This window comes from Tilletiaria anomala (assembly GCF_000711695.1).
Source record: "Tilletiaria anomala UBC 951 chromosome Unknown K437scaffold_13, whole genome shotgun sequence".
NCBI lineage: Eukaryota > Fungi > Basidiomycota > Exobasidiomycetes > Georgefischeriales > Tilletiariaceae > Tilletiaria > Tilletiaria anomala.
Genome location: NW_013547009.1, coordinates 184,913 through 209,445, shown reverse-complemented (window position 1 = coordinate 209,445; position 24,533 = coordinate 184,913). Strand labels below are relative to the sequence as shown.

The 24,533-nt window shown below is 58.2% G+C and overlaps 9 protein-coding genes across 9 annotated transcripts; 4 read left to right on the top strand and 5 right to left on the bottom strand.

Moving 5' to 3' along the window:
• Positions 1-15: 15 nt before the first annotated feature.
• Positions 16-3,586, bottom strand: K437DRAFT_293263 (kinesin-domain-containing protein; the record flags this gene model as incomplete). The annotated part of the gene is made up of 3 exons (XM_013389580.1): positions 16-223; positions 346-2,813; positions 2,873-3,586. 3 exons carry the CDS (start codon positions 3,584-3,586, stop codon positions 121-123), a joined length of 3,285 nt encoding a protein of 1,094 aa, XP_013245034.1. The 3' UTR covers positions 16-120.
• Positions 3,587-4,619: 1,033 nt separating this feature from the next.
• Positions 4,620-6,943, bottom strand: K437DRAFT_293262 (uncharacterized protein). The gene is made up of 2 exons (XM_013389579.1): positions 6,485-6,943; positions 4,620-6,399 (listed from the first exon to the last, which is right to left on the bottom strand). The coding sequence occupies exons 1-2, from the start codon at positions 6,649-6,651 to the stop codon at positions 5,037-5,039; spliced, it is 1,530 nt and encodes a 509-aa protein (XP_013245033.1). The 5' UTR covers positions 6,652-6,943; the 3' UTR covers positions 4,620-5,036.
• A 345-nt stretch (positions 6,944-7,288) lies between these two features.
• Positions 7,289-9,786, top strand: K437DRAFT_244160 (heat shock protein 70). Its single transcript, XM_013389578.1, has 2 exons — positions 7,289-7,624; positions 7,713-9,786. Exons 1-2 carry the CDS (start codon positions 7,389-7,391, stop codon positions 9,559-9,561), a joined length of 2,085 nt encoding a protein of 694 aa, XP_013245032.1. The 5' UTR covers positions 7,289-7,388; the 3' UTR covers positions 9,562-9,786.
• A 106-nt stretch (positions 9,787-9,892) lies between these two features.
• Positions 9,893-11,764, bottom strand: K437DRAFT_254574 (Formyltransferase). Its single transcript, XM_013389577.1, has 4 exons — positions 11,465-11,764; positions 11,302-11,382; positions 10,534-11,219; positions 9,893-10,456 (listed from the first exon to the last, which is right to left on the bottom strand). The coding sequence occupies exons 1-4, from the start codon at positions 11,679-11,681 to the stop codon at positions 9,932-9,934; spliced, it is 1,509 nt and encodes a 502-aa protein (XP_013245031.1). The 5' UTR covers positions 11,682-11,764; the 3' UTR covers positions 9,893-9,931.
• A 377-nt stretch (positions 11,765-12,141) lies between these two features.
• On the bottom strand, positions 12,142-13,111 carry K437DRAFT_254572 (transcriptional coactivator/pterin dehydratase). Its single transcript, XM_013389576.1, has one exon. The coding sequence runs from the start codon at positions 12,976-12,978 to the stop codon at positions 12,187-12,189; it is 792 nt and encodes a 263-aa protein (XP_013245030.1). The 5' UTR covers positions 12,979-13,111; the 3' UTR covers positions 12,142-12,186.
• Positions 13,112-13,242: 131 nt separating this feature from the next.
• On the top strand, positions 13,243-14,521 carry K437DRAFT_293259 (uncharacterized protein). Its single transcript, XM_013389575.1, has 3 exons — positions 13,243-13,791; positions 13,906-13,983; positions 14,140-14,521. The coding sequence occupies exons 1-3, from the start codon at positions 13,663-13,665 to the stop codon at positions 14,281-14,283; spliced, it is 351 nt and encodes a 116-aa protein (XP_013245029.1). The 5' UTR covers positions 13,243-13,662; the 3' UTR covers positions 14,284-14,521.
• A 369-nt stretch (positions 14,522-14,890) lies between these two features.
• Positions 14,891-15,393, top strand: K437DRAFT_34550 (uncharacterized protein). The gene has a single exon (XM_013389521.1). It carries the CDS (start codon positions 14,923-14,925, stop codon positions 15,337-15,339), a length of 417 nt encoding a protein of 138 aa, XP_013244975.1. The 5' UTR covers positions 14,891-14,922; the 3' UTR covers positions 15,340-15,393.
• On the top strand, positions 15,351-20,012 carry K437DRAFT_34563 (uncharacterized protein). Its single transcript, XM_013389523.1, has 2 exons — positions 15,351-15,377; positions 15,462-20,012. The coding sequence occupies exon 2, from the start codon at positions 15,565-15,567 to the stop codon at positions 19,897-19,899; it is 4,335 nt and encodes a 1,444-aa protein (XP_013244977.1). The 5' UTR covers positions 15,351-15,377; positions 15,462-15,564; the 3' UTR covers positions 19,900-20,012.
• K437DRAFT_34553 (uncharacterized protein) lies at positions 19,967-23,567 on the bottom strand. Its single transcript, XM_013389522.1, has 6 exons — positions 23,269-23,567; positions 23,127-23,191; positions 22,513-23,056; positions 21,946-22,433; positions 20,139-21,871; positions 19,967-20,074 (listed from the first exon to the last, which is right to left on the bottom strand). The coding sequence occupies exons 1-6, from the start codon at positions 23,374-23,376 to the stop codon at positions 20,061-20,063; spliced, it is 2,952 nt and encodes a 983-aa protein (XP_013244976.1). The 5' UTR covers positions 23,377-23,567; the 3' UTR covers positions 19,967-20,060.
• Positions 23,568-24,533: the final 966 nt, after the last annotated feature.

Below are 24,533 nucleotides of genomic sequence, written 5' to 3'. Positions count from 1 at the left end.
GGCGGCACGTCAAGAAGCTTGTTCTTGATATCTTCGACGCGCGGACTGGCTTTGAGCCCGTCGATCTCTTTCTCCAGCGTCTTTCGCGGTTGTCGGCGCGAGCTTGTTGTCCGCCGAGGGCTACCCGGGTGCATGGGCAACGGCTCGGGCTTCGCTTGGCCTGGCAGCATCCCGAACCAACCTGACGAGCTGGAGCACTTGCTCGGCGAGCCCGGAGCGAGGCCTAGACCAGCAGGGCCGTTGTGGCTATAGGCACTCGAGTTGTGCCGCCCAAGTCGAGGCGATGCGAGAATCTGTGACTCGCGGAACAAGCGAGCTGCTTTCTCTGGCGAGTCAATGTGATACTTTTCCGGAATGGGGCTCTTGGGCATCTGAGGAATGGAGAAGCCCTCGTGCGAAGACTCGGCCACGAGGCGATTGATCAAGTCCTGCTGCAATCGAAGCTTATTCTTCCAGTCAGCGACACTGCGCTCCAGATCTGCCATTAGTTGACGCTGGGAGGAGATGACAGCATTGAGACGGCGGATCTCCTCTCGTTCTGCTTTGACGGCCGCCTCGATGACAGCGCTGGACGGCGCGAAAGCTGCGCTCAGACCAGATGGACGCGTCGGAATCGGAGAAGACTCGGAAGATGGCTCGTACCTGCGGTACTCGCGCAGACTGCCGGCGCGCTGCAGCGCCGAGGCGTTGCCTGCTGGGCTGAACATGTCCAGCTTGTCTTCTGTCGGCGGAGAGAAGAGCGCTCGCCGCAAGCCCCCCGCTTGTGGTGTGCCAGGCAAGGAGCCACCCACAGGGGGCAGCGGTGTCTTGGACCAGAAGTTCGAGTCGCGGACCTTGTTCGGATTGGCCGTGCTCCCGCGAACCTGTCCCAGCGTGGGCACGGGCAGAGGTCGAGCTGAATCTCGTTCCTTTCGTTTGAATTCGGCCAGTTCGCGCTCGAGCTGCTCAATCTGGGCTCGCTGTTGTTCTAGACGGGTGTCAGCACTGCGCTCGCGAGCGGCCGAAAGCGCTTGGGCCTCCGAGTCACGCTTCTCCTTCTCCATGCGCTCTCTGTCTAAATCGAGCTGAAGGCGCTGAGTGTCCAAATCTTTCTTCTCTGCAGCCTCTTGCGCCTCCCGGCGGAGTTGCCCAATCTCCAGCCGGAGCTTGGCCGCCTCGTCTTCGACTTCCGTTTTCGCCACCTTGCCATCTGCGATCGCCTGCAGGCGCCGAGTGGCCTCTCGCTCCTGCTCGAGTGCTTCTTGCATGGCCGACAGTTCCTGTGCGCCATCGAGTAGCTCCTGCTTGGCGGCGTCGCGCTCATCCTTCAAGAGATGGAATGCGCGTTCTGCCTCGTCAAGCTCGTTCTCGTGCGCCTTGATGTCCGCCTCCAATGTGCGGATGCGTGCCTCGTGCTGACTGAGCTCGAGGGCATTAGTACACTGCTTGTCTTCTAGCTGGCGCAGCTGACGCTTGGCCGCAGCGAGTTCTCGCTCCGTGCGGAAGACGTCTTCTTCTGGGGTGGTCCCGAGCACTGGCACCCGCTGCCGGTGCACGCTCTCTAAGCTTGGCAGGTTCGACGATCGCACTGGCAGCTCGCTCATGCGTTGTCCGCGTCGAGCGGACTTGCCAGGAGAGTTATTCAAGACGCCCGGGTCACCCTTGTTGATGGCTTGATCGCCGGCAGCGGCATCAGACGCGCTGTCCTCCGCGACTTTCTTACTCGTCAAAATGAGTCGCGTAAGGTGGTCGATCTGACCGCGAAGCTTTTCTTTCTCCTTGAGCATCTCATCGACTTCCTTCTGTCCTTGCTCCTTTTGCGTCGCCAGCTCTCGGATGGTGCTCATCTCCGCCTCCTCATCAATGCTCATGGATACAGCTGACCCAGAAGCAGGCAGTGCAGCCACGGCGCCGCCACCAGCCTCGAGCTGCGCTTTGAGCGCCTCGAGCTCTGTTTTGTACTTTTGCAGCAATGCCTTATCGTCCATGATACTGCCCTTTTTCGCGGAAGTGACGACCATCTTGCATCTTCGACCAAACTTGAGCGTGGACAGAGTCTCGATTGCATGCTTGGGGTCCGGTGAGAGTGTGCAGATGACGGCAACGCGCGCGTTACCGCCCAGTGAAGTTTGCAGGATGCGAGTCAGCTTCGAGTCGCGGTACGGAATGTGCGTCTGATCGGCTGTACTGCTGTTACTGTTGCTGTTGCTGCTGTTGCTGTTGGGGTTGACGCTGCCATCTTCACCGACGGCTTCGGTAAGCTTGGCAATGACCGTCCCAAGTGTAAGCAGGGACTTGTTGATGAACGCCCCTTCTTTTCTTCTGGCCTTCTGACTCGCAGCTCGCTCGCTACCAGCAAGGTCGATAAGGTTCAATTGACTCAATCTGGTCTCCCCGGTGCCGCTCGCTGTTGCCAGCATACCGCCGCACGCTTTCGGCGTGCTCTCGATGGTGATCTGAAAGACGCAGTGGCTGCGACTGCTGCGCTCATTCCAGTCTGTCGCGCCGACGTGTCGCATGCTCTGCCCATCTTCAATCAGCTTAAGCACCGTTGCCGGATCCGTGACAATCTCCTCACGGAGACCGGTCAAGACGATACGGCCTTTGTCCTCGATGATGCGGATCGCACCATCCTTGCCAAGCGCTGTGGAGCTGCCAGAGGAATGCGAAAAGCCTCCTTTGGTGGGCGATGCGGGACGAGTTGACTCAGAGGAAGCATTCGACTTGCTTGTTGCAGCGCCAGAGGTGCTCGGCAGAGCGGCGAGAAGGTCTTTCAACGATTCGTTGTAGATCTCAAGGTAAGACACTCGGAGGAGGTACTCGCGTGAATCGTCCTGTGTGTAAAAAGAATAAGCCTAATTGCCGTTGTACAAACCTTTGCACGGGTACTCACCTTGTTGATTTCCTCGAATATCTCCTCCACTGCCCGAGGGATGATACCTTTTTCCGCTTTGCTTCCACTCATGGTATGCGTCTTGCCGCTCCCAGTCTGACCGTACGCAAAGACCGTAGCATTGTAACCTTCTGCAGCTGCACGGATGATAGGTGCGATATGCTGCTCATACACCTCATCACCCGTTTCGGTTGGAAGAGTGAGGGAGTCGAAGGAGAACTTGTACGTCCCGTTCGCGTCGTCTTCTCCAGGTTGCGAAGTGTCATTCGCTCCCGGCAATGGTGCAGAGGACGAGCCACGCTTTGCGAGAGCAGGATGATGCTCAGTGGCTGTGATGCTTTGCGTGTCTTTGTCGAGCGACCAGCACTCTGCACCGTTCACTGCTGCTGCAGACAGTGCAGCCGATGCCTTGTCCTTGTTGTTCTTGCTCGGTGTCGAAGGAGCAGTAGCTGGAGGTGCAGAAGCCGGAGCAAGAGGCCGCATCCTCACGCAGACGACAACGTTTTGCTTGCCATTGCTCGGCTCTGCCGTCTTTCCCGTCCCACTTGCTGCGGCTGTCTTGGCTACCTTGGCCGCGGCCCCGCGCTTGATGGGCGACGCGGCTCGTTTGCTGGGTGTTGCAGTCGGCGTGCTGAGGGCCGAGCTGGCGATGCTTTCCGCTGAGGCGCTGGCAGCTACGCCAGCATACGTACCGGTGCTGGCACCTTTGGCCATCGTGGTGGAGCTCAAAGCCACTTTGCGTCCTTGCAGGTTCTTGATCCCGTCAGGCGTGGATATACTGCCAATTTTTGAGGCAGTCTGGCCGACAACATCAACTCTCGTGGTGACCGAATCGACGAGGCTGCTTGCTGAGGGTGAGAGTGAGCGTCTTTGCAGCTGATGTATCGGTGAGAGACGGCTCTGCGAAGAGGACCTCGAGGGCGAAAGGCCGACTCGGCTGAGCATGACGTCCGCGGGGACGGAGAACGGGGTAGAATGGGCGATCGCCTGCAGGGTTGCCGGATCCAAGCGCCGACCACAGCAGCACGTTCCTCGAAGCGCGATGCAGTAAGCAGACTGCACAGAGCAGAGGCAGATGGGCCATGTGAGCGAGCGTTGGCTATGCCAGTAGAGTGTCTGTCTGTACGAGTATGTACATAGCTGTACACCAAAATAGAAAGTAGATCATTGTTGGACAAGAGTCTACAAGCATACAACCCTCAGCCATCGAGCCGAATAGTTCCCCAGTTCCGTTTCTCCCTTTCCCCGCCAAAAGTGTTGCTTCCAAACATTCTCATAGAGATTTGGGCAACCAGCGACGCGACGCGGCTGGGCTGGGCTGTTCGCAATAGCCGCTCTGTCTGATGTAAAGGATGTCACGTGCCCGTATGGTTGCAGTCTTCCATCAGCCTGTGACGCCAGACCGAAGCAAGGCTTTCTGCCAAATTCTGTAGCGTACACCGCATTGGGGTGGAACAGAATCCACGCCAACACTGGGCCTGTAAGTAGGCTCTGTGGCAGGTGTGGCGACGAAGACACGGAATTGTACAGAAAGGGACCGGCGCTCTCCGGCTGCACCTCCCTTCCTCAGCTATCAGCCATTAGCTAAAGGCAAGAACTGCGGGCATGCGTTCGTTACAAGGTGCTCAACAGTGATCAACGAGCATGCGGTCTTCGACGCCGACCCGGCGCGGCGAATCAACGGTTCGCAAATGCCTCTGGTTAGCTCGAGGGACGCGAATGTCTGTGCTCCTGCTCGCCGGCATGGATCGTCCATTTGCATGCTAGGACAGCTGACAGGAAACGTATGCTTGTTGAACACCCTGTAATCTACGCAGAGGCGTAATTCTTCCTTAGCTTGGGTTCAAGGAGCAGTGAACGTCCGCTGCATCAAATATCAACAAGCGACTTTTCAGCCCATGCAACTCATTGAAATCGCCTTATGCTCGAATGGCGGGCGAGGATGGGCGTCTTCAAGCTGGATGACGCCGGGTCAAGTGCTGTGTGTTATAGCGTTTGCCAACGCCAATGGCGATTTGAATAGAGGCGTGGAAGGCAAAAAGTGTGTACTCTTTCCGCATTTAGCACATGGAGCGAACCATCACCGTAGATGCATGTATCGCGATGCGGACGATACACACCCCCACAAGCAAGAAGAGGACCCGATCGGGGCGTGCACTATAAGCTAATCATCATCACCGATCCCTCTCGCATCTCCTTGCGTCGCATCATCTTCCCTCTGCAACATTTGCGTAGCCAGTCCGAACGCCTCGCTCTCCTCGCGCAAGCTCTGGCGCCACCAGTCTTCTTCATCTTCCTCCTCATCATTTCTGTCTCGATGATTTCCTTCTTGAACATGTACAACCGCTGAAGCGGCTGTGCCTTCTCTTGCGCTCCTCCCGCCACCTCCCGCAGCAGTAGGTGCGGGTGTGCGATTCCCTGCATCAGACAGTGCGACACTCGTCAAGCGGCGCATAACAACATCGTCTGAGCTGATATCCGAAAGCGCGATGCTCTGTTCTCGCAACGGCGGTGCTGTGCATATACCAGAGTCTGTAAGGATGTCCAGCGTACCCTCACGATCGTTCCAAGGTGCGCCAGATAGTCTCGAGATGCGGCGATATGCCTGTTGCGATGCAAGACCAGCAGTGGTGGCTGAGGCGGAAGGAGCGCACGAGAAGGAAGGTGTGCCGAACGAGAGCACGCTCGAGCTGCGCTGGACCAGCGGCGTCCTGCTGCGACTCGCTCGTCCTCCTGCGTCCTCCGGCGTCGGACTGGCACCACGGAAGAGCGGACGGGGAGACGCAGACGCATCTGTGACGGTACCTGTGCGTCGCCGTTTGCTGCTCAGCCCAGCAGCGGATGACGGGCCGAGCGGCGTGGCACTGCGTCTGCTGCTCGCAACAGGCGTGTCCATCTGCCTCCGGCGGCTCGCCGCAGCTCCGGCAGGTTGCGGCGTTTCGCTGAGCTGGCGCGTATGGTCTCTCTCGAGCCCGTCCCTGCTATCGAACAGATACGGCAGCCGCGCCACGGACGCGTTGGACGGCTCGACGACGACGATAAGCATCTTGCCAAAGATGCTAAAGCCGTTGTACTTGACTCGAATCTCGGGCTTGATGTCTTGCTCTTCATCGTCACCCATGGTCACAGCGGTGGAGACACCGCATTCATATGGAGGAGCGGGTGGATCAGGGAGTCCAAATGGCAAGCGATCATTCTCGTCTTCAATTGGCTCATCCTTGACTCTGATTGGTGGAGGCGAACGAACACCGCCCTCCACACTTCCGTTACCCTGCCCATCAACATTTGTTTGAGGCGTTCCGATACCTTGCCCGCCCTGCTCCCCACTGTCGAGCCTGATCTGCCGCCCTGTCTTTGGGTCGATGACGACGTGCTCCTTGAGCAGCACGGCGTGTCGCTGGTTCATGCGCCGGAAAAAGTAGCACATTCGGAAGTCCTCAGTGGAAAGCACGTCAACTTTGGCCTTCTTGGACATCATCGACAGACTCGTCTGCGTGGCAGCCTCGTTGCGCAATTTGGGCATGATTCTGGTGTGGGGAGACCATGCATCTGCAGTAAGTGGCCGGAACAGAAACGTCGGCAAGACGCAGCATGGGTCGTCTCGACTCTCACCTGGGTCGCAAGAGCTCCATAACTTTCTGCAAGACATACGTCCCTTCCTCGTTCATCCATTGTACATGGCGTGTATCCAGGTAAAGCACCATCTGAATGACAGTGTACGGCGAGGCGCGCAGGTAGTACGAATTGCGCTGCGTGAAGAGAACCTGGTTGGCGTCCATCGTGGATCGCCAGCGACCGAGGCCGTCTGCTGTCTCGCGCCCGTTCGTGAGGAGCGATTCGGGCGCAGTACAGTGCTCTGTACCGTGAGCCTACCGGCTACATATATAGCATCGAGGCCATCCTCCGTATTTTGCCCATGCGAAGACGGTGCTGCACACCACACCAGGTCGATCCTCTGCATGAGGTGCTCTTTCTTTCCTGATAAGATTATTATCGGAGTATTGGGAGAAAGAAAGAAAGGTATGAGCTGCGGAGGTTTACAACAAGCCCAGCCAGTGCAGCGAGCGCTACTTGCCGTCGTGATTGCACTGGACCGAAGGCTCTTGGTTGGCCCCACTCTAGAAACCTCCCTTGGGAGAGTTGGAACGCCAGCGTGGAAGGGCGTGGAAGGGCGGGTGTTGTGACAGTGATGGTGTGATGTTGACGCTGACGTGGAGCCGCGCGCGTGGAGCCAAAGGCTGCCTCCGCCAGGCACCACAGCGCACAGGCCACAACGCAGTCCCGCCCGCCCCACCACCACCAAGTCTTCTTTAAAGCGCCAGGTCCCATGTCTTCTTGCGTGTGCTACCCACACCACCATCCCTTTTCCAATCCTTCCCTCGACACCACATCGTCGACAGGACAAACGTATCGGGAGAGGGAGTGCAGCACCTGTCGTACGCAGCACCCCGGTCCAGAAAGCAAAGCGCGAGGAACTTGTTTCCCACTGGGCTTGCGCATATACTCAGCTTCCACCATGGCGTACCTTCCACGCTCCGCCACAGCTTCCCAGCGCCAGCAAGCTCGTCTGGCAAAGCGCTCCTTGGCCAGCAGCCTCACCCGGCCATCCCTCCTCTCCATTATCTTTGCCTTCCTCACCATCTTTGCCTTTGCTTCCACCTTTGCACCCGCCACCGTCGGCGTGGCAGCAGACGATGCATCCACAAAGAAGAGCGAGTACGGCACGGTCATTGGTATCGACTTGGGCACCACGTGAGTGCACTGCAAAGGTCCCCTTCTCTGCAGCTGCCGTAAGTTTATCCAATGCTGACATTCCCCCCTCCCCTGACTTCTTTCACAGATACTCTTGCGTCGGTGTTCAACGGCAAGGACGGGTAGAGATCATCACAAACGACCAAGGAAACCGTATCACCCCTTCGTACGTCGCCTTCACCCCTGAGAACGAGCGTCTCGTCGGAGATGCAGCCAAGAACCAGGCCGCACAGAACCCGGAAAACACCATATTCGATGCCAAGCGTCTGATTGGTCGCAAGTGGGGCGAATCGGACGTCAAGAAGGACCTGAAGCACTTCCCCTTCAAACTCGTCGAAAAGTCCGGCAAGCCTGCCATCCAGGTCAAGGTCCGTGGCGAGAACAAGGTCTTCACTCCTGAGGAGGTCTCTGCCATGATCCTCGGAAAGATGAAGGAGACCGCAGAGGCCTACCTTGGCCACAAGGTCACCCACGCCGTCGTCACTGTGCCTGCTTACTTTAACGACGCCCAGCGTCAGGCAACCAAGGATGCTGGTACCATTGCCGGCCTCCAGGTCCTGCGCATCGTCAATGAGCCCACCGCCGCCGCCATCGCCTATGGTCTCGACAAGAAGGGCGGCGAGTCGCAGATCATCGTCTACGACTTGGGTGGAGGTACCTTTGATGTATCGTTGCTCTCCATCGAGGACGGCGTCTTTGAGGTGCTGGCCACCGCTGGTGACACGCATCTAGGCGGTGAGGACTTTGACAACCGCGTCTCAGACTACATTCTGAAGCAGTTCAAGAAGAAGGAGAACCTCGACGCCTCCGGCAACAAGCGCTCCGTCGGCAAGCTCAAGCGCGAGGTTGAGCGCGCGAAGCGCACCCTCTCGTCGCAAATGTCGACCAAGATTGAGATCGAAGCGTTCTATGAAGGCAAGGACCTCTCCGAGACGCTGACGCGTGCCAAATTTGAGGAGCTCAACATGGACCTTTTCCGCAAGACGATGAAGCCCGTAGAGCAGGTACTTAAGGATGCCGGCGTCAAGAAGGAGGACATTGACGATGTCGTCCTCGTCGGTGGTTCAACGCGTATCCCCAAGGTGCAGCAGCTGCTCAAGGAGTACTTTGACGGAAAGGATCCATCCAAGGGCATTAACCCGGACGAGGCGGTCGCATGGGGTGCCGCGGTCCAAGGCGGTGTGCTCGCGGGCGACGACACGCTCGGCGGTGTCGTCCTGATTGACGTCAACCCGCTTACGCTTGGTATCGAGACGACCGGCGGCGTGATGACCAAGCTGATCCCGCGCAACACGGTCGTCCCTACGAAGAAGAGCCAGATTTTTTCGACCGCCGCGGACAACCAGAATGTCGTGCTGATCCAGGTGTACGAAGGCGAGCGCTCGATGACCAAGGACAACAACCTGCTCGGCAAGTTTGAGCTCACCAACATCCCGCCCGCGCCGCGCGGCGTGCCACAGATCGAGGTCACGTTCGAGGTCGATGCCAACGGCATCATGAAGGTCTCTGCCGCCGACAAGGGCACGGGCCGCAGCGAGTCGATCACCATCACCAACGACAAAGGCCGCCTGTCGCCGGAGGATATCGACCGCATGGTCAAGGAGGCCGAGGATTTCCAGGAGCAGGACGAGGCGCTGCGCAAGCGCGTCGAGGCGATGAACGGGCTGCAGAACTTTATCGCCACTCTGCGCACGCAGGTCGGCGACAAGGAGGGCCTCGGCGGCAAGCTCGACAAGGACGACAAGGCCACCATCAACACCGCGCTCAAGGACGCCGAGTCGTGGCTCGAGGAGAACGGCGAGAGCGCTGAGGCGCAGGACATCGATGAGCAGCTCAGCGAGCTCCAGGCTGCCGTAACCCCCATCACCGCCAAGGTCTACCAGACCGGCGCCGGCAGCGACGATGAGCCGCTCCACCACGGCCACGACGAGCTTTGAGCGAGTGAAAGCATCCGTCAGAGAGGCGAGACTGTCGGCCTGCGCGCGACAGGATGCGCGAGCGGCCAGCAGAAGAAAACTGAGACGATGGAGAAGGGAGAATGAGAGAGCGAAGGAGTGAAGGCGCATGAAATGAGTTCAACTATTCTGCTTTTTCTCTGTGATTTTCGCTCTTTGAGAATTGCAAATGCATTAGATTCGTGAATGGACAGGCAGATTAAATGCGCGCTGTGTACATGCAATGGTAAATTGCCTGCTCAACTCGACATGCATGAGGGCGAATTGCATGAAGCGATTGCGGGAGCAAGCGCACGCCCCTCAACGAAGAGCGGTGAGCTTTCGATCGTGCGTCTCTTAACTGACAAGTGGATCAAGACGATGCGAAGCGCAGCCGGCCGCGCGCATCAGCCCGGTCCCGAAAACCGTTCCACCATTCGCGGTCGATCCGGCGCCGCTTCTTGCCGGGTAGCCGCGTCTCGCGGACGACGAGAAATGCTTCAGCTTCGTCGACACGTGCGCTTATTGCACTACTTGAAATGGATGTCGGCGGAGACGGAAACGAGGACGAGGAGACAGAGCTGGGAGCGCACCGGATGAGGAGCGCTGCTGATGGGGAGTCTGAGCTCGCTCTTGAAGAAGCGTGCGCGATCTTGTCCTTCGCCTCGCTATCTGCTGGCAGAACCGTGGGGCGTGCCGAAGCAGGAAGTTCAGCGCAAAAGACCGCGTGGCCAGGCTGCGAGCTCTCGTCCCGCAGCACGGCGGCCAAGTACGGCTCATGCTTATTGAGCTCGCGTGCAGTAATGAGGTCGAGGTCGTGGAACGACATGCTCGTCGGCTTGAACGCGCCTCGTTGCACTGCTTCTGGTGCTGGATGGAGCATAGTCGAGAAGGGGAACTGTGAGAGTGTTCGGAGAGGGAACACGGAGGTTAGGTCCGTTATATCAGGTACGGAAAGAGATTCGGCGCCCTCACGTGGTGTCCAAAGCCTCTCCACCGTGCCTCGATGCGTCTAGCGCTCCACTTGGTCCATTGCACGACGCCGTGCTTGTCTGAGCGTAATTTGGGTGCATACGTCGCTAGCGCGTCATCCTGCGGCGTTGCGTAGCTCGCGCACCGATCGAGATCGCGCAGGACTCGCAGCAGCGCATCTGCGCCGAGGTGCGCCAGTAACGGCATTAGCGTTGCGTATGTCCATGCGATCGACGTCGGTGGTTCGCCAGGAGGACTGTGCGGCTGCAGCGCAAATGGCAGCTGCAGGAGTATTCGGCCCCGGTCGAATCCGACGACACTGAGCTCCTGGATCGTCACGCCGACCGACGAAGCCGTCCTCTCCGCCGCGTGGACGTCTGCTGCAGCATCCTCCGAGCGCGCGATCGCCCACTGGATGGGCGCCGCACCGCGCAGATGAGGTAAGAGCGAAGGATGCACGTTCAGCGCTCGACTGCTACCGCCGTTGACGCCTGTCTGGGATGTGAATGTGTTCAGGAATGAGGGCGGAAGGAAGTGGCCAAAGGAGGCGGTAACGAGCAAAGGCGAGGAGTTTTCTTGGTGGCCCCTGGAAGATGCTGACGAGAAGGGTAAGGTGAAGTGCTCAATGCCTGCTTTTGGGATGATATGGTGCGCCACGCTGTGCTCTTGCGCTAGCGCTTTGACCGTTGCTGAAACAGGGAATGCGAGGAGGGCATGTGCGTAAGAAGCTCACTAAAGCTCAGAGCGTTCGTCATTGGAGGGCACACTAACAGGTCTTCATGCGAGAGCCGCCCCATGATTGGAAATCATTGACGCCTGGAGAGGTCAACACATGTAGGGAACGGTACAGCTCTGACGGTCCGAAATGAAAAAGATCATGCATAAGCAACAGCCCATCATGCGCAGTTATTGTGCTTGCGCAAATCATACCAACCCTTCGCCTGGATGAGCCTGGCCAGGATGATATGTGCGAACTGATCGGATCCGCAGAACAAAATGTCGTGATTTGCGTTCGAAGAGACGTCTGGTTGGGACGGTGGGGCGACCTGGGAGTAGCATCGTTGTCGATGCGCGACCTGTGCAAACAGGAACCGACGCCTGCTGGCCTGGCAAACGATGCAGCTGGAACGGATCGCCGTCGGGGCCGTCATGCAGACTCCAGCGGACCTTGTAATACCTTTCGATACACGTTCGGGAAGTAGCTACAGAGTACGGGATTGGTGGCAAGGTGGATATGATCTCGCATTCGTGGTACTACATTTTACTCGGCAATGACGCCGCTACGCCGTTCCGAAACGAAGGTTGTATATATAACCCACCAACGAGAACAATGTTGTGCGGGGGAACATGCTGCATGTACACCAGCCGTGACACTCATTCGCTCCATGATGCACTATGCAACAAACCCCCGGAGGCGCAACAAACCCGAATGAATTCAACTGCATACGTTTGCGACTGGTGTACAGGCTACAGACACCAATGTCCGACCAGGCGAGTAGAAGCAGTAGAGTACACGCAAAGCAACGAGAGCGACCCGGACACTAGGTGCGTGCAAGCACCTGCCAGTTTTCTGTTTTGGTCAGGAGTGCGATGACCATGTCTCTCAACACACTCCACCGCTGGCCTTTTAGCAGGGCAGGTAGGGAGGATTCCCAGTCAACCGAATGAAAGGAACTTACGCCTTGAGCCCTTCTGCGGCATTCGCGAGCGCATCCGTCTTTGCGGCCATGATGAAGTCATTCTTGTGTAGCTGGCGAGTGTATGCATAGCCAGGCAATTGGTCAGAAGAGGGCCGAATGTCGAGTTGGTTTCGAGGAGAGAAAGACGCGCACGAGGTACAACAGTGCAAACGTGAGCACGACAATCTGAACTCACCCCTTCGATGGCATGTGTCCACCAAGCGACCCGGACGCTGCCCCATTCCAGCAGAATTTCAGGGTGGTGCTTCTCCTCCTCTGCGATCCTTCCCACCTCGTTCGTGAATGCCAATGCGGTTCGAAAATTCTTGAACCGGAATGTCCTCCCTAGGGCTGATATTGACGGCCCTGATGACGGTGTCGTGGGTGATGAAGAGCGGGAACAGAGAATCCAACCTTTGCCCGCGCTGCCACCTTGGAGTGCAGCGAGATGAGCGTCGATCTCGGCTTGCGTAAGCATCGTTGCACCTTTGCGGCAAGGAACGCAGGTCTCATCTAACAGCGGGTTGTTGTTTTGTGCCCCTCCTTGTCCATGCCTTTGCGCACCGGCGGCGGCTGCCGCCGACGACATAATGGCGCGACTGAGAGCGGGCGTGGGCCTGAGCCTGATCCTCGCGGGAAGCTGATAGCTGCGCAGGTGATGCGCTCGTGTGGTTGGTCGCAGAGCACGAGCGAGAGAGTGGATCAAAGGACCGTCGCTGCGAGCAACAAGCGCGAGAGGTCTGGCGGGCGTGATGGCTCGCGTGGCCATGCTGGGCCTCCAGGGAGGCGGTCCGTTTTCTGCAGGTAGATCTCGCTCGACTCGGATAAAGGCGACTCTGTTCGCGAAGTGAGCTGCCTTATGCCCTGCTCGACCTCCCTCTGGAGGTTACCGTAGGTCCCGTTTGGAGTAAGAAGTACATGTAAAGGGCTGTCAAGGACAGACTTCCAGACTCTCTAACATTCGCAATAGTCCATCATCCTCGCTCTCGGTCGCGTCCGCGCCGCGACCGATGCCAACTTCTGTGACGTTTTTTGGCAGCCTAGAACGGGACACCTCGTCACACCCAGCCACGGTCCAACGAAGGACATGCATTTGTTACAGCACATTCATCGCCAGAGATCCGCACTGACATCTTGCTCCCTAACTCTCTTTAAGACGACCGACCCCCACCGCCACGCTCAGCCACAGCTTGCGTGCTGCAGGGCGTGCGGGCGCCGACTGCGCTGGTCCTCTGACGCTGCGACTGGGCAAAAGTAGTGTGATAGGGCCCTATCAGCCTGCAGAGGCGAACCCGCTGCACGGCCGGCCAGTCATAGTACAGTGTGCCGGCGACAGACGCTGCTGCATCCGCTTCGAGAGCGGGTAGAGCGAGCGAAGGGAGCACGGAGCCAAAAGAAAACGCTGATCGTAGCAGCACGAGGGCGCCTCCGCGCAAGCACTTGAATCGCCGCCATGGCAACGATAGGCGATTACATCTTCCTGGCGATCGTGATCGCGCTGATTGTTGCTATCTACCAAGGCATCACACGCGGCTCGCCAGCGCTACAGGAGAGTATCCGGAACCAGCAAGAGGCACTGAAGGTGAGCACGGGTGTCCCGCTGGGCTTGGGAGCTTGTGTATCCACGGATGTACGGCGCTAACGGCCTGCTTCTGTTACCCCGTGACAACATTTCCGTGCGCTTCGTCCTGTACAGAAATCAGGCATCAATCTATCGGACCACGGCGTGTCGATCAAGACGGACAAGCGTGCGCCTAGTCGAGAAGAGTACATTGTGCGTCCGCGTGTGCCTTTGGCCCACTGCGCTAGGCTATGCCCCATTGCTGATCAACTCCGCACCGTGCGCCTCACCCTTCTTGGCACCTTCATCCATCGTCCGCCCCTCGCCTGCCTGACTGCCTGTGCGCCCGCTGTGACGCTGCAAAAACAGGACTCGGCGCAGCGCGCTTTCTCATCCGCTGGCGAGGCGATAAACCGGCATCGCGAGGCGATGAGCTGGGGCGGGCCCGAGGGAGCGCAGGGAGGGCACCGCACGACCGCCCAGCAGTTCTTCGGCAAGCGGAAAGTCGGCTAGGGCGTGCAATATGTCTAGCAGTCATTCGATCGTCCATGAGGCCTTGCGGGGCCGCTCGGTAGCAAGCAAGGGGAATGGCCACCAGCGGCGGCAGTTGGTGCAAGCCGCTCCTCTCTTTCGCGAAAGCGTGTACCGCTACTCAGGGGGGTTGCCAGCGGCAAATACATACTCCCGTGCTTCGATTTGTGCATTGTTCTATTACGTATACTATTTCGCCGCAAGGGATGTGCTCGCTCATCGGTTCCTGCAGTGCAATCCCAAGGCCTTGTATCGGCACATCATGGCCCTTTGTGGCGTAAGTCCGGATAGTTGACGACAGATGGTCCGTGGCTGTGATACCCATCCACACCCACATCCAGATGTACACGTCTCCAGCCATCTCTCGCGGGCAAGGCGCAGCGTTCTGAACACCGTTCTTCGGGCGGCAGGTGCGGAAGCTTGGTGCGAGATGGCGGGAATGCGGGATGCTCTCTTGTCTTGCCGTCCCGCATGCGATGCCTCTCGCGGCTGTGGATGAGGATGGGGTTGCGTTCGTGGACGTGACGTTGATTGGATTTGATTGGATAATCGATCTGGGAGAAAGTAGGGTTGTGATATTCTTGGCGCTCGCCTGCGCGGCAGACTCGACTTGACTCCCTCATGCCAATGTGGCGCGAAGCAAAGCACCAGATGTGCACTCGATATAACATCTCTTCATACTTTGCCCATGCTCATCATCCCCCCACCCCACGCCCCGGCGCAGAGACACCTCGACGCCCAAGCCCCCTGTCGCCTGCCGCCCCGACAGAAGCCCCCGGCAGCCAACCGCGGTGGTGTTCTTGGCTCTCTGCTGCCCGTCGTGGGTCCTGCACCTGCTCCTCGCTATTACTTCTCTTGTCGGATCCATCTGGGCTGGACTGGACTCTGGCAGGTGACAGGCAGACATACATACATGCATGCATCATACTCGGCGCAGCCTGGCTATATATATTTCGACTGTGCGATGAAGACACTGCGTCTCACCGTACCATCGGCGTCCCCACTTTTTCGCTACGGCTGCTGCTCTCCGTGATCTGAGCGAACAGCAGTGCAGCGCTTTCAGCAGTCTTTTCTCGGTGAGGGCTGATCGACGCACAGAGAAGGTGATGCACTGCGGGCTGAAATACATCTCCTTTGAACCGGAACGCTCACCCAATCAGCTGTACGCTCTCCAAGTCCGATGGCACTTCGACCTATAGGCCGTTTTGATTGCATTGCCAACATACCCAGCCCGGCGCTTCGCCTTGCCTTCACGCAACCATCATGAGCAATCTGTCGCCACCACTGAGCAACAGCGGTGGCTCGTCTATGCGTAACAGCCAGAAAGCCCACAGCAGAACCATTAGTCGTTCCTTGTCGGTCTGTGCGCCTTCGCCCCCGCCGGCCGCGAGTGCAGAGCTCGATGCGGCAGAGAAGAGAAGCTCGCGCAGGCGCCATAAGTCTTCGCCCCGCATTTCCCTCGGAAGCGCCGGTTCGAACAATGGCGCGCATTCCAACCCTTCCCAGCATGCAAATGCCAGTGCCAGCACAGGCAGCCTTGCTGCTCCCGGAAGCGGAAGTGGGGGCAACGGTGGCGGGTCATCCCTCGTCCCGCCCCCCTATGCCTCGTCGTTGCATACCAGCAACAACAACCACAATGATAACATTAGGATCAGAGCCGGCATCGCGTCTAGCAGCTCCAACTCGGGCCACGGGCAGGCGAGCGGCGGCGGCGGCGCTGACCAGCATCACGCGTCGAGCCATACTCACGCTCACCATTCAGCGTGCAGAGCCTCCATCTCCCGCTCAGAAAGTACGCACAATGTTCGCGGCAATGACAAGGAAGGAGAGCTAGAGAGGGAGAGGGAACAGGAAAGCATGCCGTCGTACCACATCAGCGGCCCAGATGCGTTCGACGCGATCGTGCAAGCTGCCAATCCAAGGCACCCGGACCATGCCGTCTGGGTCGAGCGATTCGGCGGCTCCTTGCCTTCCAGAGGAAAACTGGCGCTGTCCGACGACCACGCCGCTGCGGTTGCAGGTGAGTCAGCGGGAGAGGGTACCGCTGCTTCAGGCAGCAGGGACAGCCTCTCTGCTGCTGTTGTTACCGTCACACACCACGCTGAGAACGCTGTGAGCGGCAGCTGGCGGAGGGCGAGCCCCAGCGGGACGCGTGGTTCGCGCGGAAGGAGGGACGGCGAAGGGGCATTTGGAGGAGGAAGAACAGCAGCGCAGCAGCAGCAGTCAAGGACGCGTCGCACATCCTCGAAGACATCTCTGCAGCATCAGGGGCAGCAGCAATACCATAGCTCTTCTGTCAATGGCGGCAGCAGCAACCCCAGCAACAGTCGTGCGCGCGCGCAGGATCTTTTCTACGCGTTCCCCGCCAGCAGCTCGGCGGGGCGGAGTGGGCATCCGTTTGGGAGCGATCAGGACAGCGACGATGTGCGCGTCGGCACCACCACCACCGCAGTAGGCACATCTGCTACTGCTGGCGCATCGAGCTTCGCGCCTCTGTTCTCTCCCGAGAACCCTGGTCCTGGCGGACACGTGCGCTGCCACTCAATGGACAGCAGGAAGCGCCGGTCTCGAAAGGACAAGGATAAAGGCAAGCAGAAAGCCACCCCACCGCCCATACCTCCTCCGCGCGTGACGAGCTCGACAAGTTTCCAAGCACCGGCTGCTGTCAGCGGCAGCGCGCCCGGCACGCCGATCAGTCCGCGAGCTGGACTCGCAGCGGCAATGATGACGGACAGCTCGAGCTACGCGTCCACCATGCCTCCTTCACAGAGCCATCTTTCCCTCGCCGGCGTTGGTCGAGCGAACATCAGTTCCAATAGCCATGTGCGTATGGGCATAGCGCCACCCGCGTCTGCCTCGGCACGCGCGCGGAGCGTCGACATGCCGCGCGTCACGCAGCGCACGTCGAGCATCAGTAGCAGCGAAGCTGCGTCTCTGTTTGTGCAGCCCGTACCCGAGTGGGTCGAAGCCGCAGGCAGCGGCATGCGGGCGCACCCGTCCAAATCCCCTCTGCGAGGCTTGACGTCCGGATTCGGCATTGGCAGCGGCTCGCTGCCCGCCTCGCCCAGGACAACGAGCGGCGCGAATGCGCAGAGCGAGAAGGAGCACACGAAGAAAGAGACGAAACGCCCTCGTTCGTTGAGTCTTCACTCAGTCATCAGTAGCAAGTTCGACGCCGTCACTTCCGTTGGTGTTCGGGGAGCAAACAACGTAGGCCAAGCGTTTGCTCCTGCGTCCCCAGTGCCTGCTCTCCCGCAGACGGCCACAACGTCCGAGGCTGCATCGGACTACACGCCCTCCAGCTACAGCGCGCACTCCGCCCCCGGTTCCGGCTCTGGCTCCGGGTCCGGCCCGCCTTCGTCGCCGTATGCGGTCCGCGCGCTGCCGGGCACGCTGAACGGGCGCCCGACAGAGGCGCGGCACCTGTCGACTGTGTATCAGGAAGACACCGAGGCTGCCGACGAGTTCTTCGATGCCAATGAGATCCATGACGCCGCGAGCGACCTGCATGCGCGCAGCGCCGAGAACAACAACAGCAACACTGACATTACTAGGCATGCGGCTCCCCCTCCCTTGGGTAACGCCAATGCCAATGCCAAGGCGCATGCGGATGCGCGTGGGAACGCAAACGCAAACGTCCATTCCAACGCCAATGAGAATGTCCATAAACACACCGTGAGCGGGATCGCCAAAAAGGAGAAGCAGAAGAAGTCGATAAAGTGCTCTTCGTCGCCAATGCGCGACCTTAGCGATCGGGAGAGACGTAGCCTGCTGGCGCAAAACACGTACTACATCCCGCCGAATCCGGCCAGTCGCTCGCCGTCCAGCAGCGGCAGCCCGCAGCTGCTCAGCGTCGATGCGCAGCACTTAACTTCCTCCTCTACATCAGCAACGGCGGCGGCGGGCGCAGCACGGGGAAGGGAGTTCTTACGACCTACTTCTTCGTCGCCAAATCTGTTTGCGATGGAGCCTGGTGTAGAGGGGATACGGGCAAACGCTTCAGAAGCGGGCCAATCGGTCATCGGGACTTCGTCCATGCACTCGAGGTCGCATCGGCATGATTCTGCTTCTGGGAACGCGAACACTCAGTCGCAGTCGCAATTAGAGTCCTTGAAGCGACCTTCTGGCTGGCGGAGCGCTCGCTTCCCTTCCTTCGCGCTGCGCAAAAAGGTGCATCCGTCCTTGGACGACTCGCACGGCCAAGCTGGTGCTGCACCGTCGGGGGTTGGCCATAGGTTTGAACAAACAGGAGCGAGCGAGGGGCTTGTGGCGGCACCCCCGGCGTCGGAGGTGCTCAAGCCCAGCAAAGCGCCACCGCCACCCAAGGCACGCAAGGTGGAAGAGGCCTCCTCATGGCGCTCGCGCTTTCTGCGCGGTAGCCCCGGCAAGGTGAACGTCGGCAGTCCCAAATCGGTGTGCAAAGAGCCATCTTCGGCGCTCACAGTACCTGATTCAAAGCCCACTCATACACTTGAAGCGGACAACAAGTGGCGACATGATATTCTATCCGAAGTTGTTACTCGCAGTCTCAATGCGTCTAACGCGACGCTGGCCACGTCATCCCCGCGTCAGCAGCCACTGCCTTCGCTTTTGCACGGCGCTTCCGAGTCCAAAGACTTGCTCACCGTCGCGGCTGCCGACGACATCTTAGATGGGCCCACCATCCGCAAGTCGCTTTCTCCGCATTTGCTCAGTGAGGCGACGGCCCATAGCCGTGACAGCACGTGGCGCTCGATGAGCTCGCTCGAGGACAAAGCGGGCGGAAATCAATTGGAAAACGAGACGGTTGCGAGGGTAGAAGAAAAGGTGCAGCAAGGCGAGGGCAAGAGAATAGACCACGGTCAGATTCTCTTGGACAACTCGTCCGCATCGCCATTCAAGGACAGCAATGTGAAAGACGTAGACAAAGTCTTGGACTTGGATGCGGAGGCAGCTATGTGCGCTATTCCCGACGACGCTGCGGCTGCAGAGGTAGGAGCACATCGACAGGCTCTTTCTCCACTCCCGCCTCCGATTCAGGCGCTGCGCTCACGTGTTACAAGTCCAGCCGAGCACTCGCGGACGTCGTTCTCCATGGATCGGAACCGAGATCCAGTGATGAGTCCCATGCTTTGGTCTCAGCAGCAGACGACGCAGTCGCGATCGCCCGGCCTCCTTGGTGCGCTGCGCGAGCGCATGCGCTCGAAGTCGCCGGGGATGGCACCGGCAGTCGACTCTAGCACCTATCGGCACCTCGGCCCTGTTTTGTCTCCTGAGTCCGCTGTCGCCAAGTCTCCGCCCTTCGTTGCCGCAGAAGGCGATCGCGCGGCCCCTGCTTTCCCGCGGCCAATCGCCGTCGCTGCGCAAGCGTCGATCGGTCTTGGCATCAAAGACTCCGAGGTGAGCGAAACGCACGCTGCTTCTGCGTCTTTCGCGCACGAAGGCACGGATACACCTCCCAAGCCACCACCTAAGTATTCTGCCGATGTGAGGGCCTTCGACGACATGCTGCGCGGGTTTGGACAGGCCGAGAAACAAGTGCGCCAAATTATATCAGGAAAGGCACGCGAACAACTGGACGAGACCCCTTCATCTCTGCAGAACGGAACCAGAAATTAAAAATATATCACACTCATTCATCTGTATACCAGCGATCATCACAACATTTAGCTTAATCCTGTCCGGCAAGGGCGAACAAATTAGTGGTATGGTTTGCGGGAGAGGTGCAAGGCGGTATGCTACAAGGAATAACGAATAAGGATGAAGCACCAGGACCGTCGCTATTGGAAGAAGGCTGCGAGCAGGATATATACTCATCAGCACATTGAAGGTGTTACCGAAGGGAGATGAGAACTCACTCGCGCCTGAAGAGCCAAATTCTCCCCAGAGCTGACCCTGAACGAACAGTCCGTTAAACGGGTCGTTGAGCGTGTCTTCAGTGGCTCCGGCATTTGGGCTTCCGTCCAGCAGGGACGGGTTCAGCACGTTCTCTGAGTTTATGCCAAATGGCAGCGTTGAATCGGTCGACTGGAACTGAGGCGTGGTCATGAAGGGGAATGACGGAATCTGCGGGCCTGCATCCGCATTCAGTGTTCTGTCGAAGCCCGGGAATGCATTCGCGCCAAAGAATGCGGACATGGCCACGGAGGGGGCCTTGGTCGGATCGATGGCGAATGCGGACAAGCGACGTTGGCTTTCAGACTTGAGGTCTGACATTTGGAAGTTGGATGCATTGTTGGTGGTATTTGGCCCGAAAGGGCCGGTAACACTACTGGTATCGAATTGGGATGCAACGGGTGCTATTGACTCAGTAGCACTGTACGGTCCGCCACCCGCAAAGGGGTTCGCGAAGGTCAAGTCGGCAAACGCATGAGCGGCTAGAGAGGACGCGTTTGATTCATGGCCGCCGGACGACTTGGTCTGGAATGCTGCGGCGAGCTCATAAGTCGACAATGGTAGATTTTCTAGCGGCTGCGACGAAATCTGCGACGTGTTGGACGATGGTGTTGATCCTTGATATGGCGTGGCATACTTCGGAGAGTCAGTTGGCGATTCGTCGTGATAATTGGAATTTTGCCGCGAGTGTTCGGGCTTGCCGGTCGCATCGGCATGTTGTCGCTTCTTCGGACGCTTGCCTTGTTCTTTTGCTTCCTTGAAGCGAGCTTCGGCCAAGTCTGCAAGATGTACGAGCGTCTGGGCCATGAGGCCGCCAAATATCCTGCGATTGGACGAGCCTTTCAGGAATCGAATAGTCTTGCGCACCTCAGTCATGGCAGAGCATGAGCTGCGGGAGGTGAAGACCATCACGAGGAGCACAGTCGAGGCGGCGAATGCACGCATAAAGATCCGGTTATCGACTAGATGCACGAGGTTGCGCATCTGAATCGCATCAAAGATGTGTCCAGCTGAGCGAGCAGCGTTGGTGCAAATGGCAAGCGATGGGAACTTGAGCGGGGAAGTCGACTTGAGGTCCGGAATGAACGGTCGGTGCACCAAGATCTGAGCGGTATAATACTGCGTGTAGATCCACGCACTATTCATCAGGATGGTTTCGTCGGATTCGCTGGGATTGAAATGGAGATGCTCGGGGACCGTGTCGAGCCATTGATTGAGGGCTGAATCCAGTTCCGCTACGATAAATTGGTCCCACTTCCATCCGGCGAAGCCGCGCATGGCTTTTGCTTTTCCGATCGCGTAGATCGTTCGCAACGCGCGTCCAACGATAGTCTGCAGCTTCAGGGAGGTGATGAAAGCGGAGAACTTACTCGGTCGGCCATCCGGCTGGACGGGAACGGTCCCGTTCTTGGATGCTTCGTAGATCACGTCGTCGTCAATGTCGAGCGGCTCAGCGACGTCAAAGTCCTCATCTTGGATCATCAGAGGCCTGCCGAGACCGGAGGCCTGCTCGCGATCGAAATCGTACGCGACCCAGAAGGCCCTGCGCACAGTCTCCTCAATGACAAGCGATGCTTTGAGGCGCTTGGCCGTGATGCGTCTGTGCGCGCCAAGACCTTGCAGAACCTTGATTGCCATGCCCAGGATTGCCCAGCTGATAGTAGCACCGGCAGGTACGCCATGAAGATATCCGACACTTGGAGCGGACGTTCGCACGTTAGCCCCTGCACTGGATCCAACCGGTATTCGCGTAAGAGGTTAATGACTCACCTTAGCAGCTGTGACTGGACGATGTAGATATTGGGGGTCTCGGACACCTCGTGTGCGCCAAGAGCTGTACGGATGTGGTACCAGCGCAGGCCGGGCTCCGTGCACTGGCCATCTTTCAAAGAATACTTTTCGAGCCTCGGATCGGACAAATGTCTCGAAGCCAAGCAAAAGATGCCGAGGGCAACACAGACCCAGTCCACGTTCTGGCGCAGCTCTGGTCGACTGCGCAGCTCGTCCCGGAAGAAGAACTCGTTGACAACTGGACACCGTGGGTGAACGTAGGTAAAGTATGTGTCGAGCAACTTCTCCTCCAGATCCGCTTCCGGCCAAAGGAGGTCCATCTTGGGGTCGAGCACTTTCGGGCGCCCCATCCAGAGGCGGTCGTACTCTTGCCCACGAAAGCAAAGCATCCGCTCAAGCGCGTTGATGGCCTCGCTCTTGCCTGCAGGCATCGTGTCTAGCGTCGCTGACATCTTCTGAATCAGGACCTGCATGCAAAATTCGAGACGATGAGTATGAGAGGGTACCATCTCTGCGAAGAAGCTTGACACAGGAGCGACAACTCACGACCAAGGCGACGCCAGAGGAATTGCCGAAGAACTTGATGGGCTCTTGGCGTGTATTGAAGGTGTATGTACTATCTGATGACCCCAAGGCGAGCACACGATCGTCCCGATGAGTGGAGGAAACCAGAAACATTCTCTGTGATGGATTGGAAGAGTCTGGACAAGGAGATTCTTCCTGATTATCCTGATCGATTGCGGCCTTTGATATCGCATTGATGAGATACGCCACACCTTCTCGCTCGCTGTCGTCATCGGACGTGCCTGCGTTCTCGAAAGTGCTCGCGGATCTAGATTCGTGACCAAGCGCACCTACCGGGTTGCAGCCTGCGTCGTCTCGACTGTTGCGCTCTGCCTCGAGACCTTCCTTTGCGTTTTCAAGCGTGACTGGTGGACCGATGCGATCAGTAAAGTCCATGCCGGGCGCTAATTGTGAGATTAGAAGCTCCAACTTCTCAATGCGCGCCTCTAACGCATCGACATAGCTTCGTGGGGGCGTGCGTTTTTTTGCCGCGTCGACAAACGTACACTCCAGCCCGAAATTGTTACTGATGGGGGAGCGAGGCGAAAGGGCATTTCAGAAGGTGGACTGTGGTGCGGACAAGCGCCATTGCTTACCAATTGCTGCAAGCTCCGGAATCCTCTTGCGCCCCATCGCAGCGGATCTTCTTTCGCCGGCAAATCTAGGTAAGAAAAAATGGCGCGACCAGGGGGCTTATCAGCACCGCGACGATGGAAGTCAAGTCGCGCCATGACGTACATCACAGGCACGTTGTACCCTCCTCCTCTTTCCCGCTGCGTCCATTTCATCCTCAGCGTTATGGGATGCATCCTGCAGCGCTTTCTCGCTGCTTGCGCTCGCCTTCATTGTGCAAGCAGGTGTAGGCCCCTACTGAGAGGCCGACGTCAAATACGCCTCGAGCAATTGGGCACCAGCCTGGCGTTGCAACCTTGCCAATCGCGAAACACCTGGCCGCCTCCTCTCCTGCGTTGGCCCTTTCGATCTTTGTTTGTCGCCAGTGGTGACACCACAGGCTATCGTGACGCACGAGCGCAGCTTTGGGTCATCCGCAACGGTCGGGCGTGCACCGAATCTGGTCACTATCCCGCACGAGCGCTGCGCTAATACCTGTAGCAGGGGGTGTTGTTTAGGCGTTAACAAAATTGCAGAAGCTTTTTTGCGATTGGCGTTGCGCTCCTGTCGTACTCGCTAGATGCCACTCTTCCTATGCAAAGCGCTCTCTATCGTCTCATCGATTATTCACGGATGAGGGTACGCGGACCGCCAAGGAGCGACTTGCGTCGCGGACTCGCCTGATCGCTGGTGGGGACCTGAAGAACCGACCTTTGCACTCGTTGGAGACAGTGCGACGATGATAGTATGACTCAGCAGGCTGGGCTATCTGATACACATAGAGATTGCGGTGAGGGTAGTAATAACCGTAACTACGCAAACGCAAGTTGAATGTGCTGCAGTAAATTGTGGTTTGGTCGCGGACTGCATCGTTGGAGTGCCGCGTCGTTTCCTGGGTGACTGGCCATATTGAGTCGGCGTCGAGCAGAGGAATGCGGCCGGCCGGGCCCGAGTCTGATCTCCGCGGAGGGATGATTCGGCCGAGAGGTGTAAAATCCGATACGGTCACAACAGTTTCCCTCATTACGTCAGGAACGCTCCTAAAAGATATATGCCTCGCCCCTGCTGCAGACCGCAATTGACTTCGCTGTCCGTGGAAGCCACCGTCCATTACGGACTGCGGCAGAGTCAATTAAGTGAGAAAGAATTGTCTGCAGCCACGAGTCGGTTGTAACACAAAATTGTGGTCGTCCTGCTTCGGGAATTCAAATTTTCAACGCGTGAACAAGCTTTGTGATTTGCCGGCTGTTGGCGACTTTGCTCTACTCGTGGCTCCCTAGGCAAAATGAGAGCCACAAGCAAAGTCTCACCCATTCTCGGGCCCTCCTCTTCATGTTACACTGAATCTGACAGCGGCTTCTCAAGTTGGCGTATGCCAGCCGAGAAACCTC

Coding starts and splice junctions, on each gene's coding strand:
- K437DRAFT_293262 (XM_013389579.1), bottom strand. CDS start 6,651: ATGGACGCCAACCAGGTTCTCTTCACGCAGCGCAATTCGTACTACCTG. Junction 6,400..6,484: donor ATGGAGCTCTTGCGACCCAG/GTGAGAGTCGAG, acceptor TCCCCACACCAG/AATCATGCCCAAATTGCGCA.
- K437DRAFT_293259 (XM_013389575.1), top strand. CDS start 13,663: ATGGCAACGATAGGCGATTACATCTTCCTGGCGATCGTGATCGCGCTG. Junction 13,792..13,905: donor ACCAGCAAGAGGCACTGAAG/GTGAGCACGGGT, acceptor CGTCCTGTACAG/AAATCAGGCATCAATCTATC. Junction 13,984..14,139: donor CTAGTCGAGAAGAGTACATT/GTGCGTCCGCGT, acceptor CTGCAAAAACAG/GACTCGGCGCAGCGCGCTTT.
- K437DRAFT_34553 (XM_013389522.1), bottom strand. CDS start 23,376: ATGAAGGCGAGCGCAAGCAGCGAGAAAGCGCTGCAGGATGCATCCCAT. Junction 23,192..23,268: donor GGGTACAACGTGCCTGTGAT/GTACGTCATGGC, acceptor TTTCTTACCTAG/ATTTGCCGGCGAAAGAAGAT. Junction 23,057..23,126: donor TCCGGAGCTTGCAGCAATTG/GTAAGCAATGGC, acceptor CTCCCCCATCAG/TAACAATTTCGGGCTGGAGT.
- K437DRAFT_254572 (XM_013389576.1), bottom strand. CDS start 12,978: ATGGCCACGCGAGCCATCACGCCCGCCAGACCTCTCGCGCTTGTTGCT.
- K437DRAFT_34550 (XM_013389521.1), top strand. CDS start 14,923: ATGCCAATGTGGCGCGAAGCAAAGCACCAGATGTGCACTCGATATAAC.
- K437DRAFT_254574 (XM_013389577.1), bottom strand. CDS start 11,681: ATGACGGCCCCGACGGCGATCCGTTCCAGCTGCATCGTTTGCCAGGCC. Junction 11,220..11,301: donor CGGCTCTCGCATGAAGACCT/GTTAGTGTGCCC, acceptor TCCCTGTTTCAG/CAACGGTCAAAGCGCTAGCG. Junction 10,457..10,533: donor GGAGAGGCTTTGGACACCAC/GTGAGGGCGCCG, acceptor ACACTCTCACAG/TTCCCCTTCTCGACTATGCT.
- K437DRAFT_244160 (XM_013389578.1), top strand. CDS start 7,389: ATGGCGTACCTTCCACGCTCCGCCACAGCTTCCCAGCGCCAGCAAGCT. Junction 7,625..7,712: donor GGTATCGACTTGGGCACCAC/GTGAGTGCACTG, acceptor CTTCTTTCACAG/ATACTCTTGCGTCGGTGTTC.
- K437DRAFT_34563 (XM_013389523.1), top strand. CDS start 15,565: ATGAGCAATCTGTCGCCACCACTGAGCAACAGCGGTGGCTCGTCTATG.